This window comes from Rattus norvegicus, chromosome 4 (assembly GCF_036323735.1).
Source record: "Rattus norvegicus strain BN/NHsdMcwi chromosome 4, GRCr8, whole genome shotgun sequence".
NCBI classification, from domain to species: domain Eukaryota; kingdom Metazoa; phylum Chordata; class Mammalia; order Rodentia; family Muridae; genus Rattus; species Rattus norvegicus.
The window spans coordinates 169,762,550-169,781,679 of NC_086022.1; the positions used below are offsets into that span (position 1 = coordinate 169,762,550).

General features: G+C 45.8%; 1 protein-coding gene across 8 annotated transcripts in view; it reads left to right on the forward strand.

Moving 5' to 3' along the window:
- Positions 1 to 17,101: 17,101 nt before the first annotated feature.
- Fam234b (family with sequence similarity 234, member B) overlaps positions 17,102 to 19,130 on the forward strand; it is a 74,374-nt gene continuing 72,345 nt past the window's right edge. For 3 of the 8 annotated variants that reach the window (XM_039107912.2, XM_039107913.2, XM_063286372.1), the window contains exon 1: positions 17,102 to 17,257. In XM_039107912.2, the coding sequence (XP_038963840.1) occupies positions 17,221 to 17,257 (37 nt within the window). In that variant the 5' untranslated portion in view covers positions 17,102 to 17,220. Of the gene's footprint in view, positions 17,637 to 19,130 lie in introns of all 8 variants that reach the window. The other 5 variants (XM_039107910.2, XM_039107911.2, NM_001108652.1 and 2 more) reach the window with 4 other exon arrangements.

Sequence of the window (19,130 nt, forward strand, 5' to 3'; positions counted from 1 at the left end):
AAGAGGAACACTCCTCCATTGTTGGTGGGATTACAAACTGGTACAACCACTCTGGAAATCAGTCTGGAGGTTCCTCAGAAAATTAGACATTGAACTACCTGAGGACCCAGCTATACCTCTCTTGGGCATATACCCAATAGATGCCCCAACATATAACAAAGACACATGCTCCACCATGTTCATAGCAGCCTTATTTATAATAGCCAGAAGCTGGAAAGAACCCAGATGACCTTCAACAGAGGAATGGATTCAAAAAATGTGGTACATCTACACAATGGAGTACTACTCAGCTATCAAAAACAATGCCTTCATGAAATGCATAGGTAAATGGATGGAACTAGAAAATATCATCCTGAGTGAGGTAACTGAATCACAGAAAAATACACTTGGTATGGACTCACTGATAAGTGGGTATTAGCCAAAAAGCTCAAATTACCCAAGATGCAATCCACAGAGCACAGGAAGCTCAAGAAGAAGGATGACCAAAATGCGGATGCTCCCACTCCTTCTTAAAAGGGGAAAAAATATCCATAGGAGGGGATATGGAAGCAAAGTTTAGAGCAGCGACTCAGGGAATGGCCATTCAGAGCCTGCCCCACAAATGGCCCATATATATACAGCTACCAAAACTAAATAACATTGATGACGCTAGAAAATGCATGCTGAAAGGGACCGGATATAGATCTTTCCTGAGAGACACATCCAGAGCATGTCCAATACAGAGGTCAATGCTAGCAGCAAACCAAACTGAGAACAGGATTCCCTTTCGGGGAATTAGAGGAAGGATTGCAAGAGTTGAAGAAGCTTGCAACCCCATATAAACAACAATGCCAAACAAATAGAGCTTCCAGGGACTAAACCACTACCGAAAGACTATACATGGACTGACCCAGGGCTCCAACTGCATACGTAGCAGAGGATGGCCTTGTTGGGGCACCAGTGGAAGGGGAAGCCCTTGGTCCTGCCAAGGTTGGACCCCTAGTGCAGGGGAATATGGGGGGGCAGTAAGGGGGATGTATAGGGAGAATATCCATATGGGGGAGGGGGAGGGGGAGGGAGAGGGGGGAGGGGAAGGAGTAGGGGCTTATGGACAGGAAACTGGGAAGGGGAATAACATTTGAAATGTAAGTAAAGAAACATATCTAATAAAAAATTAAAAGAAAAAGTTTCTCTCTAATAACTCTGTCTTTAACACATTTTTGTTTGTTTGTTTGTTTGTTTGTTTAGAAAGACCCACCCCTGATAGCATGGGCTGGCCTTGAGTCTTCTGTCTCCTGATGCTGGGCTCACAAATGTGACTCACCAAACTCAGATGCTTTCTCTGTCCTGCTGTAATTCTTAAAAAAAAAAAAAGGTTTGCTAATTCTGACTGAATATGGTGGAGCACACCTTTTATCTCAGCACTTGGGAGGTAGAGGCAGGTGGATTGCTGTGAGTTCTAGGTCAGCCAGGGCTACACAATGAGACTCTGTCATAAAAAAATGTATTCTTATCATTCGTCAAAATAAATGGCTATTTCCCTTTGGGTGGCCATGCTGCCTTCTTGGCAGTCTAGTTCTAGTGACAGTCTGGAATGAACTCTTGCACACGTCGATGTGCATGCGTACAAATGCTTTTCTGCTTAACTATTTTTTTTTACTTCACTGAGAAGTACACACATATAAAATTGAAATGAGCTGCACTTTTTATTCATTTTAAAAACACACAATCATCAGAATAGCTAAGCATGTTAATATATGCTTTTAACCTTGGCACTTGGGAAGCAGAGACAAATGGGTCTCTCTGAGTCTGAGGTCAACTTGGTCTCCACAGTGAGTTCCAGACCAGCCGGGGCTACCTGGTGAGACCACGACTCAAAACAAATAGATAAACTAAGTAAGTGATCTCAGTCATTGATGCCTGCTATACCCCTTCTTTTTTAAAAGTTCATGTATTTTTATTTTATGTGCATCGGTGTTTTGCCCACGTGCATACCTGTGTGAGGGGTCAGATCCCTTGCAGCTAGAATTTCAGACAGTTGTGAGCTGCCATATGGGTGATGGGAATTGAACCCCAGTCCTCTGGAAGAACAGTCACTGGTCTGAACTGCTGAGCCATTTCACTAACCCCCACCCCTTCTTTTTAATGTCTCTAGTTTATATTTTAACCTGTCCACTAAAGAGAACCACCTACAGCTACATACAGTAAGGGACTTACAGAGGGGACATTGGTGACAGAAGCAAAGACACTCCCATACGTGACCCTTCCAATGAGGAGATAGAGAAAAACATACAATACTCTTTCAATTAAGATGGCCTTCCTCTACACAAAAGAGAAACAAGCCGAGAAAGAAATTAGGGAAACGACACCCTTCATAATAGACCCAAATAATATAAAGTACCTCGGTGTGACTTTAACCAAGCAAGTAAAAGATTTGTACAATAAGAACTTCAAGACTCTGAAGAAAGAAATTGAAGAAGTCCTCAGAAGATGGAAAGATCTCCCATGCTCATGGATTGGCAGGATTAATATAGTAAAAATGGCCATTTTACCAAAAGCGATCTACAGATTCAATGCAATCCCCATCAAAATACCAATCCAATTCTTCAAAGAGTTAGACAGAACAATTTGCAAATTCATCTGGAATAACAAAAAACCCAGGATAGCTAAAACTATCCTCAACAATAAAAGGACTTCAGGGGGAATCACTATCCCTGAACTCAAGCAGTATTACAGAGCAATAGTGATAAAAACTGCATGGTATTGGTACAGAGACAGACAGATAGACCAATGGAACAGAATTGAAGACCCAGAAATGAACCCACACACCTATGGGCACTTGATTTTTGACAAAGGAGCCAAAACCATCCAATGGAAAAAAGATAGCATTTTTAGCAAATGGTGCTGGTTCAACTGGAGGTCAACATGTAGAAGAATGCAGATCAACCCATTCTTATCACCCTGTACAAAGCTTAAGTCCAAGTGGATCAAGGACCTCCACATCAAACCAGATACACTCAAACTAATAGAAGAAAAACTAGGGAAGCATCTGGAACACATGGGCACTGGAAAAAATTTCCTGAACAAAACACCAATGGCTTATGCTCTAAGATCAAGAATTGACAAATGGGATCTCATAAAACTGCAAAGCTTCTGTAAGGCAAAGGACACTGTGGTTAGGACAAAACAGCAACCAACAGATTGGGAAAAGATCTTTACCAATCCTACAACAGATAGAGGCCTTATATCCAAAATATACAAAGAACTCAAGAAGTTAGACCGCAGGGAGACAAATAACCCTATTAAAAATGGGGTTCAGAGCTAAACAAAGAATTCACAGCTGAGGAATGTCGAATGGCCAAGAAACACCTAAAGAAATGTTCAACATCTTTAGTCATAAGGGAAATGCAAATCAAAACAACCCTGAGATTTCACCTCACACCAGTCAGAATGGCTAAGATCAAAAACTCAGGTGACAGCAGATGCTGGCGAGGATGCGGAGAAAGAGGAACACTCCTCCATTGTTGGTGGGATTGCAGACTGGTACAACCATTCTGGAAATCAGTCTGGAGGTTCCTCAGAAAATTGGACATTGAACTGCCTGAGGATCCAGCTATACCTCTCTTGGGCATATACCCAAAAGATGCCCCAACATATAAAAAAGACACGTGCTCCACTATGTTCATCGCAGCCTTATTTATAATAGCCAGAAGCTGGAAAGAACCCAGATGCCCTTCAACAGAGGAATGGATACAGAAAATGTGGTACATCTACACAATGGAATATTACTCAGCTATCAAAAACAATGACTTTATGAAATTCGTAGGCAAATGGTTGGAACTGGAAAATATCATCCTGAGTGAGGTAACCCAATCACAGAAAAACACACATGGTATGCACTCATTGATAAGTGGCTATTAGCCCAAATGCTTGAATTACCCTAGATGCCTAGAACAAATGAAACTCAAGATGGATGATCAAAATGTGAATGCTTCACTCCTTCTTTAAAAGGGGAACAAGAATACCCTTGGCAGGGAAGAGAGAGGCAAAGATTAAAACAGAGACTGAAGGAACTCCCATTCAGAGCCTGCCCCACATGTGGCCCATGCATATACAGCCATCCAATTAGACAAGATGGATGAAGCAAAGAAGTGCAGGCCGATAGGAGCCAGATGTAGATCGCTCCCGAGAGACACAGCCAGAATACAGCAAACACAGAGGAGTATGCCAGCAGCAAACCACTGAATTGAGAATAGGACCCCCGATGAAGGAATCAGAGAAAGAACTGGAAGAGCTTGAAGGGGCTCGAGACCCCATATGTACAACAATGCCAAGCAACCAGAGCTTCCAGGGACTAAGCCACTACCTAAAGACTATACATGGACTGACCCTGGACTCTGACCTCATAGGTAGCAATGAATATCCTAGTAAGAGCACCAGTGGAAGGGGAAGCCCTGGGTCCTGCTAAGACTGAACCCCCAGTGAACTAGATTGTTGGGGGGAGGGCGGCAAGGGGGGGAGGATGGGGAGGGGAACACCCATAAAGAAGGGGAGGGGGGAGGGGGATGTTTGCCCGGAAACCGGGAAAGGGAATAACACTCGAAATGTATATAAGAAATACTCAAGTTAATAAAAAAAAAAAAAAAAAAGATGGCCTGGAGGTGGTGGCACACACCTTTAATCCCAGCACTCAGGAGGAAGAGGCAGGCGGATCTCTTTGAGTTCCAGGTCAGCCAGGGCTACAGAGAGAAACCCTGTGGTGAACTCCTCACTGCCCCCCAAAATGACTGATATGAGAGCTCGAGGGGTGACTCACACCTGTAACTCAATGACTTGGGAGACTGAGACAGGAGGATTAATAAGAGTTTGAGATCTAGCCTAGGCTGTATAATGAGTTCTGTATCAGTCTGGGCTACAGAATGAACCCTGTGTCAGGCAAACAAGCAAAACAGAACAGCCAAATAAACATAAAAAATAAAGTGGATGGAGTTAAATTAAAATGGAGTTAAAATAAAGTGGATGGATAATTAGAAAGAAAGAAGAATTGATGGCTGGAGAGATGATCCATTTCCCAGCATCCCCATGGCAGTGCACAACCTTCTGTTTGCAGCTCCAGGGTGTCAGGAGCCGTTTACTGGCACGTGCACACACACACACACACACACACACACACACACACACACACACACACATACACACACAAATACACACACAAATACACACACAACACACACATACACACACATACACACAAACATACACACAGACACACAAACATACACACATACACACACAACACACACATACACACACATACACACATATACACACACACATACACAAACACATACACACACATACACACATACACACACATTCATACAAACATACACACACATACACACACATACACAAACACATACACACACATACACACATACACACACATACATACAAACATACACACATATACACACACATACACACATACACACATACACACATACACACACATACACATACACACACACACACACATACACATACACACACACACACACACACACACGGTACATAGACGCACAAGCAGGCAAACACGTAAAATAGAGATAAATCAATCTTGGGAAAAACAACAATTAGGAAGGGATTCTTACGACAGATGCCAAACTCCCAGCACCTTTTTCTGGGGTGCTTCCTCTTTTGGGGGGCTGGTCTAGGAGAGCACAAAGGGTCTTTGCTCTTCCAAAAGGGAACAAACTCTCAGTGTCCTTGAAGGCGGCAGAGGAAGAGAAAGGAGGATGTGTCTGGGATGGGAGGCGTCCAGTGGTTCCAGATCTGTTCTCTTTTTAAAAATCCTTATAATTCCAGCCAGGGAAAGTCTGGACTATTGGGAAGTCATCCTGGGCCAGACTGAGCTACATGTGTACACACATACACATCTCAAGCAAAGAAAAATGAGATGTGTGTGGGGTGTAGTTTGGTCTTTAAGCCCCTACTATAGATACAGAATTTCCCTTATACTATTAATTTTTAAAATATATTGTGTTTGTGTGCGTACACAGAAGCAGGTACCGGCCTGTGTCTGGTGTGCTTGTGGAGGTTGGAGAGGACTGTGGGTTGAACATCAGGCCTGATCACCACGCATCTGCATTTGCTGAGTCATCTCCCCAGCCCAGCTTTAGAGTCCGTATCTAGAGCCATTATTTACAGCCCAGGGGTGGGAGGAAATCCTTCTGACTCATTACGTCACTAGCCACATCTCCCGGGATGCGTGGCTTGATTCCTGAAGAATCAAGGAAAGACTCAAAGGAAAGACCGTTCAACAAGAGAAAATTGAGCGCACTTGAGGTGAAGGGAAGTGTGTGTGTGGAATGTGGGGGGCGGCATTTTTGAGATTTTGAAAACAGCTTTAAGCAAAATTTATTAAGAATCTTGAGTCAGAATTCCTGGCTGAAATGGCATGGGAACTAGGGATTAGACCTGTTTCCATGCCTTCAAAAAAGTGCCATCGTCGCTGGGTGGCACGGGGACAATGTTGTACAACAATGGGTGTGATGGTTAGCCTTGAGGGTCAACTCGACTGTCTTATAGTTGCCTAAGACCTCTACAGACCTCTGACTGTATCTCTGGGGCATTTAGTTGAGGAGGAAAGACCCACCCTAGATGTGGTGACACTACCGTAAGGCTGGAGCCCTAGATTGTGTACATAGGTAAGAAGGAGAAAGTGAGCTGGTAACCAGCCTTCATCTCTCTCAGCTTCCTGACTGTGGGTACACCCACCAGCTACCTCATTCTCTTGTCACCAACCTCTTGGCCATGATGGATTAGTATCTGTACTGGCTGGTTTTGTGTGTCAACTTGACACAAGCTGGAGTTATCACAGAGAAAGGAGACTCCATTGAGGAAATGCCTCTATGAAAGCCAGCTATAAGGCATTTTCTCAATGAGAGATCAAGGAGGAAGGGTCCAGCCCATTGTGAGTGGTGCCATCCCCGGGCTGGTGGTCTTGGGTTCTATAAGAAAGCAAGCTGAGCAAGCCAGGGGAAGCAAGCCAATAAGTAACATCCCTCCATGGCCTCTGCATCAGCTCCTGCTTCCTGACCTGCTTGAGTTTCAGTCCTGACGTGTGGAAGTGTCAGCTGAATAAACCCTTTCCTCCCCAACTTGCTTCTTGGTCATGATGTTTGCACAGGAATAGAAACCCTGACTAAGACAGTATCCCTTTAAAAACTGTGGGTGAAACAAAGCTTCTTGTTGGGGTTGGTCTAGTGCTGCTATGTATTCAAATGCTAAACACCGTATCCCAAGACCCAGTTGCCCCAAGACCAGTGAATTCTCACACACACCAATTTTTGCTGTGAAATATTGCCCCTAAGTTATCCTTGATTGGTTAATAAAGGTGCCTACAGCCTGGGATAGGCAGAAGAGATGGAGGCATATCAAACGTTCTTGGGTTTGGGGGGCGGTCTGAGGCACCAGGAAGAAGAAGGAGGAGGAGGAGGAAGAGGAGGAGGAGGAGGAAGAGGAGGAGGAGGAGGAGGAGGAGGAGGAAGAGGAGGAGGAGGAGGAAGAGGAGGAGAAGAAGGAGAGAAAGAAGAAGTCAGCATGTGGTAGTGTAGATCTTGAGGCCTGGCCTGATGGAGTAGGAGTAGCCCACACAGAACATGCCAAGTGTTATCTCGGGGGCCACCACAGGCAAGTAGACACAATAGCATAAAAAGTGGCTACCTGTCCAGCTCTAGTGCTTTCAAGCTTATTATAAATCTAAAGGTTTCTTTGTCTTTTTTTGGGGGGGGGGATTAAATGATTGAAGTGGGGTAGAAACTCCTAATAGATATTTAAAGGCAACAACCCCCAGAGCAACAATTTCATAACAGCCTCTCCCTTTAAGTTTCTTCTGTCCGATATTTTGTCACAGCAAGGCAAAACAAACAACAACTACTACTATGACCGTGGACACTAACCACATGGCGTCAGCTCTCAAGAGCTAATGGAGCCCAAAGAGATGGACTGCCAGGATACAGAAGCAATTGCTACTTCCTGTGGATTAGATCCGTAGACTTCTGAGCTACCATCCAACTCTTAAGTTCCTGTATTTTTAAAACCACACCTGTACATAAATCCCAGTCACCAGGGCTAACACTGAACCTGGGTAGAAATGAGGTAGGGTGGCTGTGTGGGGATGAGAGACCAGAGAATTACTTTCCAGTTAGGCTCCCTCCATACAAACGGTTTGATTTTAAGTGGAACATTCACTGCATGGACCGTTGGGTGGAGGTAGGGTGGAAGAGTCACCCAGAAGCTCCGTGAGGAAGGACAGATTGCTGCGGTTGGCTAAGGTGCCAACACACCTAGTGCTCTCAGGCACTGGAAGGGACCATGAAAATCTCAAGTCGGACACCCCAAAGCATGCCCTGAAATGGAATGCCCAGAATACAGGCCTTTCTGCTCCACTGTGAAGGCTTCAGTCTGAACCTGCCAGCCGGGGCTCACTGAGAAGTCATGAGGTTTGCTCGGTAGGTAGACAGCTCAAGTATTACACTGTGCTTAAGATACAGGAAGCCGACTGGGGATATAACTCAGTGGTAAAGCTTGGCATACCTAATACCCTAGGTTTAAACCTTAGTAATTCACATGCCCGAGTGTGTGCATGAATGTGCACACACACACACACACACACACACACACACACAAACACCAGAAGTTATTTTTTATTCCATTTTAAACTAATTACCCATTTTCTCCCTCAAACCTTTATTAAAGTTATAATTTGAGAATAGGTAGCCTTGAGGCTAGAGATGTAGCTCACTTGATCTTATCTAGATGCACACAACACTGGGTTAAATCCCCGAGGTACAGTGGTTTGTGCCTTTAAGCTCTGGGGATGTGGGAGTGGAGGCTGAGGCCAGCGAGGGATACCATAGTGAGATAGTGTAAAAACAAATCTAAAAGCAAACAAACAAAAACAACCCCCCAAGAGATTGCATCCTTGTTCTGCTTTGATGCTGTTGGAGGTCAGAAAATGAATCTCCAGACTGTGGTGCTTTGACCTGCTGAGAACTTGAATGAACAGACGCTGGAGGTCTTTAGAAGCAGCCTCAGAACCAGGGTGTCTCTGCTCTCCCCGCCCTAACCTGCCTCTTGTCTTTGTTCTTTCCCAACATGAATCCTAGAAGTCAAACTTCTTCTTGCCCAAGGCAGGCCATAGAAAAAATATTCCTCTAATCTTCCCTCACCTTCCTGGATAGGGAGCCCGAGATAATAACTTCTCTGTGTAACACTGCGGTAGGCAGCTCTTTCCAGTGATCCTGCTCCACACAAAGGGAGGCTGTGAGGGAGGCTGTGAGGGAGGCTGTGAGGGAGGCTGTGAGGGAGGCTGTGAGGGAGGCTGTGAGGGAGGCTGTGAGGGAGGCTGTGAGGGAGGCTGTGAGGGAGGCTGTGAGGGAGGCTGCAAGTCAGGGGCCAAGGACTGAGTAGAGCGGCCATGCTGGGCTCATCTCCTTGGTCTCGCCCAGTTAGTGCTGTGTTTTCTGTGCACTCATGTTTCTATACCTCTCTTCATGGTTCAAAGTTAAGTCATAAAAATAGATAAATTAATAGGGGCTGGGGATTTAGCTCAGTGGTAGAGCGCTTGCCTAGCAAGCGCAAGGCCCTGGGTTCGATCCCCAGCTCTGAAAAAAAGAAAAAAAAATAGATAAGTTAATAAACGTACTTTTTTTTTCAGAGAAAGGTTTTTGTCGTTGTTGTTGTTGTTGTTTGAGACAAGGTCTCTCTTAGTCCTGGTTGTCCTGGAACTAGCTATGGAGACCAGGCTGGCCTTGGGCTTACAGAGAGCCTCCTGGCCCTGTCTCCCAGGTGCTGGAAATTAAAGTCACACAGCACCAGTCCATCTAGAGTAGTTTTATATATAATCTACCGAGACTGTATTCCAATCAGTCATTTCCCCATGAGATTAGTTATTCTTATACTTCCTTGTATGCTGGGATTGAAGACCTTGGGTGTTTACTTACCTGACTTTAAATATTTTTTATGCTATACATCTATAATTTAAAAAATTGTGATAGGGTCTTACTACATAGCCCAGGATGTTCTCCAGCACACCATGTAGACTAAGGTGTTCTTGAACTCAGAGATCTCTGCCTTCCTCTGCCTCCTAAGTGCTGAGAAAAAGGGCATGTGTTACCTCTGGCCATTTAATTAATTCTTTATTTGTTTAGTTAGTTTTTTTATTTGTTAGTTTTCTAGAGATAGGGGTATTTTTGTGTAGCTACCACTGTCCCTCAACTCACTCTGTAGCCCAAGTAGGTCTCGAACTCAGAGATCTGCCTGCCTCTGCCTCCAAAGTGCAGGGATTAAAGGCACACAGCACCACCACTTAATTTTTGAGACAGGATCTCTCTATGTAGCCCTGACTGTCTTAGAACTCTTTGTATAGAGCAGGCTGACCTTGAACTCACAGAGATCAGGCATGTGCCACTATGTCCAGCCTTATATTTTTATATTTATTATTATTATTATTATTATTATTATTATTATTATTATTATTCTTTATGCATGTCTCGGTGTCTATGTGTATGCTATGTGTGTGTCCAGGGAGGTCAGAAGAGGGCTCAGAACAGATAGTGTTTCCCTGGACAGCTGAGCTATGGATTCTGAAGTTGATTCTAAGCCTGGTGGCAAGGACACAGGACAGATGTTAGCATACGTGTTATGTGATGCCTTTGCCAGAGATGGAATGACAGAATAGCGTCATGGTGGCACACACCTTTAATTCCAGCACTCAGGAGGCAGAGGCAGGTGGATCTCTGTGAGTTCAAGGGCAGCCTGGTTTACATAGCATTCCAGCAAGATGCTGCTGGTAAAAAGAAAGAGAACAACCTCCATTCGATCTCTATTTCATAGGATCAGTCTATCTTCAGGTGAGCAGCCTAACGTAACACAATGTCAGCCTCTAGTTCCTCACTGAAAGGTTGGGCGCCTCCTACACAGTAGGGCTGTTGCGACAGTGAAATAGATTAATACTGGAAGAACAATGTCAAGAACATTGTATGGGTATTCTACAGCATGGAGTGACCGCATCCACGGTAAGTTGCCTAGGAGATGGAGGTGAGTCCAGCCCATGTCAACGTTCATAGCAGGAAAGATGGCAGGAAAGAAAACCCAAGGGCAGAACGGACCCACATGTGTCCTGCTGGAGGAGACACAGTGATGAGACCAGAAGCAAAGACCAGGGAGAACAGATGGGCCTAACGGGTTTTTGTTTTTGGAGTAATGATGAGGGTCATGACCTCTATCTCCTTGCTCGTAAATCATCAGGAAAACAACTACTCAGGTCCCAGTTTGGCTGCTCCCTGATCGTTTTTCTGAAGCTGATGAAGTGGTTGAGGTCTGCTGCGAGACTAACATGGGTCCTACACAGTGTGCTTTCTTACGGGTGATAAGGGTTCGCCAGTGATAGCTGTCACCTCCTGCGCGCCAACCTCAAGCGTGTCACAGGCGGATGAACAAGCCCCACTGAATGGTAAGGTGTGCGTGTGTGAGTGGATCTCGGTTGGATTGGGTGGATCTCTCCTTAATTGTGCTGTCATTCTCATACAGATGTCCCAGCCAGGGACTTAAGAAGCCTTTGTTTAAATCTCAGGGACTAGAAAGCACTTGAGAGTCTGGATAAATCTAGGTGTGTATAAATCTGAGCTGACGAGCCTTTGTGCTTTATTAAAAGACACTCTGAGAACAGGAACCTGTTTGTCCTCTCCAGCTGTGCCATTCTGGGTCTGACTCAGTTCCCTAAAAGAAGTGAATAAGCCACAGGCCACAGCCTTCTTCCAAGTTCCTGATGCAAGACTGATTTCTCCAGTTTCTTGACACTTGCATTTAACCTCTAAATGTTCTTGGCTGGGCTGCTTTTGGGGGTTCTCTCCATCTCCCCACTGTTTGGTTATGGTCTTTTCTTTCCTTCTGTTTTTAGGTCTCCTCCCTGTTCCTGATTCCAGCCTGAATCTTTCTCTTTAGCCCCAGGATATCAGCTCGTCCTTGGCCTTCAGAAAACTTTCACCAGAGGAAGAAGTTGCTTCTAGGGACAGGTTTATTTTTTTAAGGTAATAATTTTTAAAAATAATTTATTTATTTTTATTTCATATGCATAGGTATCTGTCTCTGTGAGGGTGCCGGATCCTCTGGAACGGGAGTTACAGTTGTGAGCAGCCATGTGGGTGCTGGGAATTGAACCCTAGTCCTCTAGAAGAGCAGCCGGTGCTCTTGACTGCTGAAACATTTCTCCAGCCCTTAGGGACAGCTTTATTTTAGACACAGTGGCAAGTGGCAAGCTCCTAAGCCAGGAGGACAACCTCAGCTCAGGGACAAGGCCTGGGATCTTTCTCTATATGAAGGGCTCAAGTTCCTATTTATTTAGTTTGTTTATTTGAGTTACTCACCACACTGCTTTAATATGGTCAGTACCTCACTACGTAGCCCAGACTGGCCTCATGCTCACAACGCCCTCAGTCTCTCAGGCACTGGGACTAGAGACGTGTGCTGCCACCTTCTTTCAAGCCTGTATTCTGCAAACACGAGAGGTTCTTAACATAACACAGTGTATCAATGTGTCAAACACACTTTCTTTTCTTCCAGGACCGCAGCAGGAGCTGGGATGCAATGACCCTAAAGAGGCCCCCAAGGCCTTAAGATAGAGAAGCATTAAACAGAAGGAGCCCAGGTCCCCAAATGACAGGGGAGAACAGGGCCCAGTGTTGCCTGCCCTGCCCCCTTACTTTGTGACTTAACTAGCGATGGATTTGTATTCTCTAATGTCGCTGCAACCTGGAGGTTATTTGTTCTGGCAATTGCTTTCCCTGGTTGACTCACCCACTAAAATTGGAAAGGGCTAATGAAAATGCTCTGTTTGACCTTGAAGAACAGACAGAACAGGCATGCAATTTCCTGAATGTAACCTAGGAAGAGGGAGCCAGTGTTCTCCACTTTCGCCGTACCACAGGGCTTCTACATTTTTACAGCACTAACCCCTGAGAGCAGGCAGAGTCTGGCAGTCCCAGAGTACTGACAGCAATGGCTGGAAGCTGTTGGTGGACTCAGTGGTCCTAGATCCTAGAGGAACACAGTAGGAGGCTGGTCAGGACCATCACAAGTGTCTATGGTGTCCACTGAATAACAAATATTAGAGAACATGATTTGACCTTCCTTTGATTAAGTGCAGGAAACTCAAGAGATTTAAATCGATGTATCAGGTGTGTCACCAAGACAACAAGAGGTGACAAATGTGGGTTCCTGTAAAATGAATTGAATTATACCTATCCCTGTCTAGCTTACAAATGAATAAAACTCAAGCTATGATTTATTTATTTAGCTTTTGTGCAATTACTGGGGGATTACCCCTAGTCTAATTCTCTAATGGCTAGAATGGCTACTTCCCAGCTGAGCTCCCCAAGTACTTGCTGTCGTGTCTTCTTGCTTCACTAGCCTGTCCTCTTTGTCCATTTCCCTCGGGCATGTGCTTCTGGTCCATCATATTTAATGAAGACCTCCTATTCTATCTCTCCTGTTCTATCTGTCCATCTTCCTCCTCCCTCTCTCTCTCTCTCTCCCTCTCCCTCTCTCCCTCTCTTCTCCAGGTCCCTACCTGCCAGATAACTGAAAACCTACCCACCTCTCTCCCCTCCAATAACTGCCTGTAGCCACCTTTGGTGTACTGGGAATTTGCTTGTCCTGGGTTACAGAATTTAGCTTGAATACATAGTAGCGCCAGACCAACCCCCCAACAGGTTTCTTCTGTAAGCGACTGAGATGTGTGTCCGCTTGGGATCAATGCGGCTTTAATTGTGATTTCTAGAACAACATTTTCTATTCCGAGGAGGCGCGGCCATCAGGCGTGACAGGCTGTTCCAGGTCACCTCTCTCAGTCACCTTTCTTTGACTTTCCTTGGAGGCAAGCCAGGTTCGGAAGCCAGGGAGTCCCGGGGAATCTGAAGTTTCTGTAATGACCTCAGTGGGTGTTTTGGCATCCAAGATATTCAGTCTACTGCCAACGAGTGAGAAGCTCACGGGTGCTTCTGTGGCAGAGGCAAGGATCCTGATATCTTTGGTGACTGCTTTGAGGGTCCCCCCACCTTTAAATTGAGAGGAGAGCCAGGAAGCAGAGGCAGGAGGGTTGACCCATGTTACTCAAACTCAGTGAATTAAGAACCAGCCCGGATTCTGTCCCCAGAAGACTCCTCCTCCCAAAAAGAAATGCTAAAACAAACTGGGGGTGGGAGGAAGGCCAGTTACATTTGAGAGACCTGATTCTGAGCTGTAATTCTCACGCTTAAATGGGGAAAATGTGACAAGAGGGAGGCATCTGAAGGGACAAGGCAAACAAAGTGGATAAAAGCCAGGAGCCACGGATTCTTGGCATCTTGCACATCTGGCATGTGTGTGTGGGCATATGTGTGACTACACAGGTGGAGTCTAGAGATCTAGCCCAGGATCACCTGACCAGGGGTGGCACCGCCCACAATGGGCTCTCACAGCAGTCATCATTCAAGAAAATGCCCAGGGGCTTGCCCACCGGCCAGCCCGATGGTGACACTTTCTCAATTGAGGCTCCTCTTCCCAGATGACTGGAGCTCTGTCAAGTTGATAGAAACCAACCAGCACTCTCACTGAATCTGAAACTCAATGTTTCTGCTAGTCTGACTGGACAGAGAACCCCAGAATTCTCCTGTCCCCCAGCCAAGCGCCGGGACTACAGGAACATGCCATCAAGCCTAGCTTTTATGGGGGTGCTGAAGATCTGAACTCAGGTTGTCATACTTGTCCAACAAGCACTTCACCACTGAACCATCTCCCTGGATCCTTTTTTTAAAAAAAACTGAGATAGTATCTCTTTACACAACCCAGGCTGGCACTGAACTGGATCTCCAAGCTGCCACAGCCTCCTGAGTATTGACTTTATAGGTGTGTCGCCGTGCCCAGTTGCGAAGTTTTCAAATCGAAATGTGCACAATTTGACTTCATTTGGACTACACGAACAGGGATATTCTTTTATCTTTTCACTACGGAAAGTGCACGGGCCCTTCTCCTTTCGCTACCCCGTGTAACCTGGCTATTCAGGGTCACCTCCCTGCTCCATGTGCTCGATTTCCTGTCCTTCTATATCCTCATGCTCTGGGGTCACTGACATCAGTCTTCATATCTCTGAATGTGTTCTTTAATTATTTTTTATTTATTTATATTTTTAGATTTATTTATTTATTATATATAAGTACACCGTGGACAGTTCAAATAATTATAGAACATCGAAAGCGTTAGCACATTAAGGGGCCAGTGACATGGCTTAGTGGTGCTTGGGGTCAGCACTGACTACCTGAGTTCAATTCCCGACACCCACCCAGTGGAAGGAGAGAATGGGTTTTCAAAAGTATGCATATACCAGACTCACAGACACACACACGCGAGCGCGCGCGCGCACACACACACACACACACACACACACACACACACACACACACGATAGATAAATGTTTAGGAAGAACTAACACTTAAGTCATTAAGCCAAAAATTATTATCATTGTTGTTAATATTAATTGTGATGTATGGTGGGTTACTCCTTTTATGTAAGAAGTTTCATTTATTTTTATGTGTCTGAGTGCTTTGCCTGCATGTTTATCTGTGTACCATGTGGGTGCCTGTTGCCCAAGGAAGCCAGAGTAGGCACTGGTGGAGTTACAGAAGGTTGTGAACTGTCATGTGCCAGGGGCTGTGGTACATGTCTATAATCTCAGAACTAGGGAGGCAGAGGCAGGCAGACTGACCTCTGGGAGTTCCAGGCTAGCCTGGTCTACATAGTGTGACTCTGTCTCAAATAACAACAATAAGACATCAACCAGAAGGACACTAGGTTAGTGATGAGACATCACTTGTGGTGCTAAGTGCTTTGCACTTTTACGTTTGCTCTCAGACAACTCTTGTGGAACAGGAGGGGTTTATCAGCATTCAGCAGATGGTGGGGGGCCATGACTAGATAACCAAGAAGCTCCAGGGTCAAGGTAATGGTTTCAGGATTTCTGCACTACAATGCCGAACTCTTGGTGCTTGTGAGTGAGAAACCAGTCAGCTTCTGTTTGCGGGACCTTGCAAGCCAGGAGCAGCAGGTAGAGTGGACGTAGAAACCTGGAAAAGAACTGAGATCAGGACACCCAGGTCAGAGCCTCAGCACGCCTCAGCCTGCACTTAGGATGGGGGAAAGAGTCACAGGAGCTGTGTGCTTTGAAAGGATGGCGTTGCTTAATTCTCTAAGCAACAAGGAGATGGCATCATTTTCATTTCAAGAGAGCCGGCCAGGTGTGGTGCTGCATGTCTGCAATTCCAGCACTTACACAGTGAAGGCCGGGGATTAGGAACTCCAGGCCAGGTTCAACTAAACGGCCACCTCAGTGCCAGTCTGTACTACATGATCGAAATATACAAATAAGTAAACAAATAAACAAATCTACAAGTGAGTAAACGAACTAATGAATACATCTATGTATGTGTATATATGAATGTATGAATGTATGTATGTATGAATGTATGTATGTATGTACATATGTTATGTATGTAAACATGGTCTCACTATGCAGTCCTGACTGGTTTGGAACGCTATACAGACCAGGTTGGCTTCAAACTCAGAGATCTTTCTGCCTCAGAAAGGCAAATCCAACCACACCAAGCAACGGATAAATAAGTTAAACAAATTTGGTGCTTGGAAGTGGAAGCAGAAGGATCAGGAATTCAAGGCCACCCTCGCCTATAAAGCCAGTTTCCATTGAGACTATTGTCTCCAAAACAGATGGATAGCCTGACTGACAGACAGGATGGACAAACGAAGAAAGCTGAGTCTCAGTGATTTGCCAAGATGGTCCAGGTAATAAATAGCGCGGGCAGGCTTCAAATCCAGATTGTTAATTCCAAACCCACGAGAACTTCACAACCTGGCACCTTCCTAACTATCTACAATATCATTCCAGTCTCTGCACACAAAGGTTAAGGAACGATGACTTTCCTTACCGGCTGCTGAAGCACGAGCGACTCAGAGAGACTCAGCCTGGCGCTGGGCCCGGCGGGTGACCAGCGACAGTGGGCGTCTCCTCCTAGCCTGGCTCGCGCAGGTTACACCTTTCCCGCCCGCAGCCCCACGCGCGGCCCGCAGCGAACTACACTTCCCGGCAGGACGCGGCGCGCGCACGCGCACGGGGGGCCTCCGCCATGGCGACAGTGCTGTCCAGGGCTCTCAAGCTCCCGGGTAAGGAGTCTGCAGCCCCGCGACCACGCTGTGGAGACATGGCTTGGGGAGAGAGGCGAGGCGAGGCGAGGCGCGGCGGGGCCTGGCTGTTAGCTGGGAGGGCTGCAGTGTCCGGGGAACAGGAAAGGGGCGCCTGGGTGTGAATCGGGGACCGGGGACGCTCGGGGACACTTGGGGACTCTCGGGGACTCCCGGGGCAGACACTGCTGGAGGCGCGCGGGGCCGGGTCGAAGGTGGAGGGGCGCGACAGTGACTGTCAGGTCAGAGCGCATGTCGCTGTGGTCTCCGAGGGAAGGCCGGCCATTGGAGCATCCTTCCCTGAGCACCGGGACTAGCTGCTGCTATCTGGACCAGAGGGGGAGCCGGGGGCTGCAGGACTGTAAGTGAGTGGCCTGGGCGGAACAGCATCCACTTACTGACAGCCACCTTGCCGCTGTGAGCTAACCCAGGCAGGTGTTCTCCTTCCTCCTGTGTGGAAGAGGAAAGATTAGGAAAATGGCTAATTGAATTACACGGGGTCACACAGCAGGGCACTGTGCTGTTTGAATTGCACTGTTTTAACCAAAGCGTATTTATTCTGTCGTTAACCAATTTTAAACATTTAGGGCTTTCGAAAAGAAAAATCGTGGCTCCACTTAAAAAAAAATTAAACACGAAGTTATAAGCGTTTATTGGCCTATCACTTAAGAGGGAAGCAGTTGTTTCCCCTGCCACGTTAGAAAGGGTATCTCTGATAGTTAATCAGCTTGAGGCCCTAGGAGTGCTGCAGGGAGGGACCGTGTTCTCAGAGTTTCTAGTCTGCTACCTTGAAAAAAAAAAACGGCCTTGTGTCTTAGATGACTTGAGACTCCATGTCTTTAGATCTTTCTCCCCTTCACTGGCTGCTTGGAACACTGGAAAGGACATTGATAAGATCTGCCTCCAGTGTGTACATAATACTGAAATTAAGAGTGAGACAGGTTTCCCCTGAAGGATTCATTTACTTTGAACCCCGATGGTTTGAATGCTATCTTCTCAAAGGCATAATTAAATGGCAGGCGTTTGTTTGTTTGTTTGTTTTTTAGAGTCTTTGTTTTATTTCAGCATAGATGATTGTTATTCTCCGAGAATAAAACTGCAAAAAGGGTATGTACCTCAGGGCACGTGCTTACTTACCACCCACAGAGCCAAGTCCCCAGCACTGAAGAAAAAACTAGTAATAGTCAAGAGGAGGTGGGACAAGAGATAATACTGGGATGAATATGAGAAAAGCCACAATCCTTTTGTATACTCTTCAAAATAAGGGGGAGGGGGAGTTTCTTGCCTGTGCTCTTTTGTGTCTTCATTCTGAGAATGTGGTGCATACAGAATACTCCTTGGTCTATTGGGTTATAGTTATTTCACCAGCGGAGAGTCCCGGGTGATGCATTCCTGTGTTTGGAAGTCAGTTTGGCCCTAAGGGATGAGCTGTGATCAATACTAAGGCCTACATACAGTATCAATATTTACTATATGTGATGTGGATTTTTTTTTTTTTTTCTGTCTTCTGGCTTGTTTTTCTCCTGTTCTCAACTCAGCCCTTTTCCTTCACTACCCCATATATAATTTGTGGCTTTTGTATTAGGTAGAAGTTGCTTTCTCAAAGCTGTTCTTGGATACCTTGTAACTGGGACTGTGAGATTGCAGTCCTGGCTGTGTTACCTTAGTTAACTCTCTTACCACTTATCTGTGCTGAGGATCCCATCCTGGGCCTTGTGTTGTTAGGCGTGCAAGCTGCCAGCTGAGCAGCTCAGACGCTGAGCTACATCCCCAGCCATGCCCCAGACTAAATGCATTCTTCACTTGCTTAGCTCTTTAAGCGTTTCTAGTTTCCTCATCTGCAATAGCGGTGTTG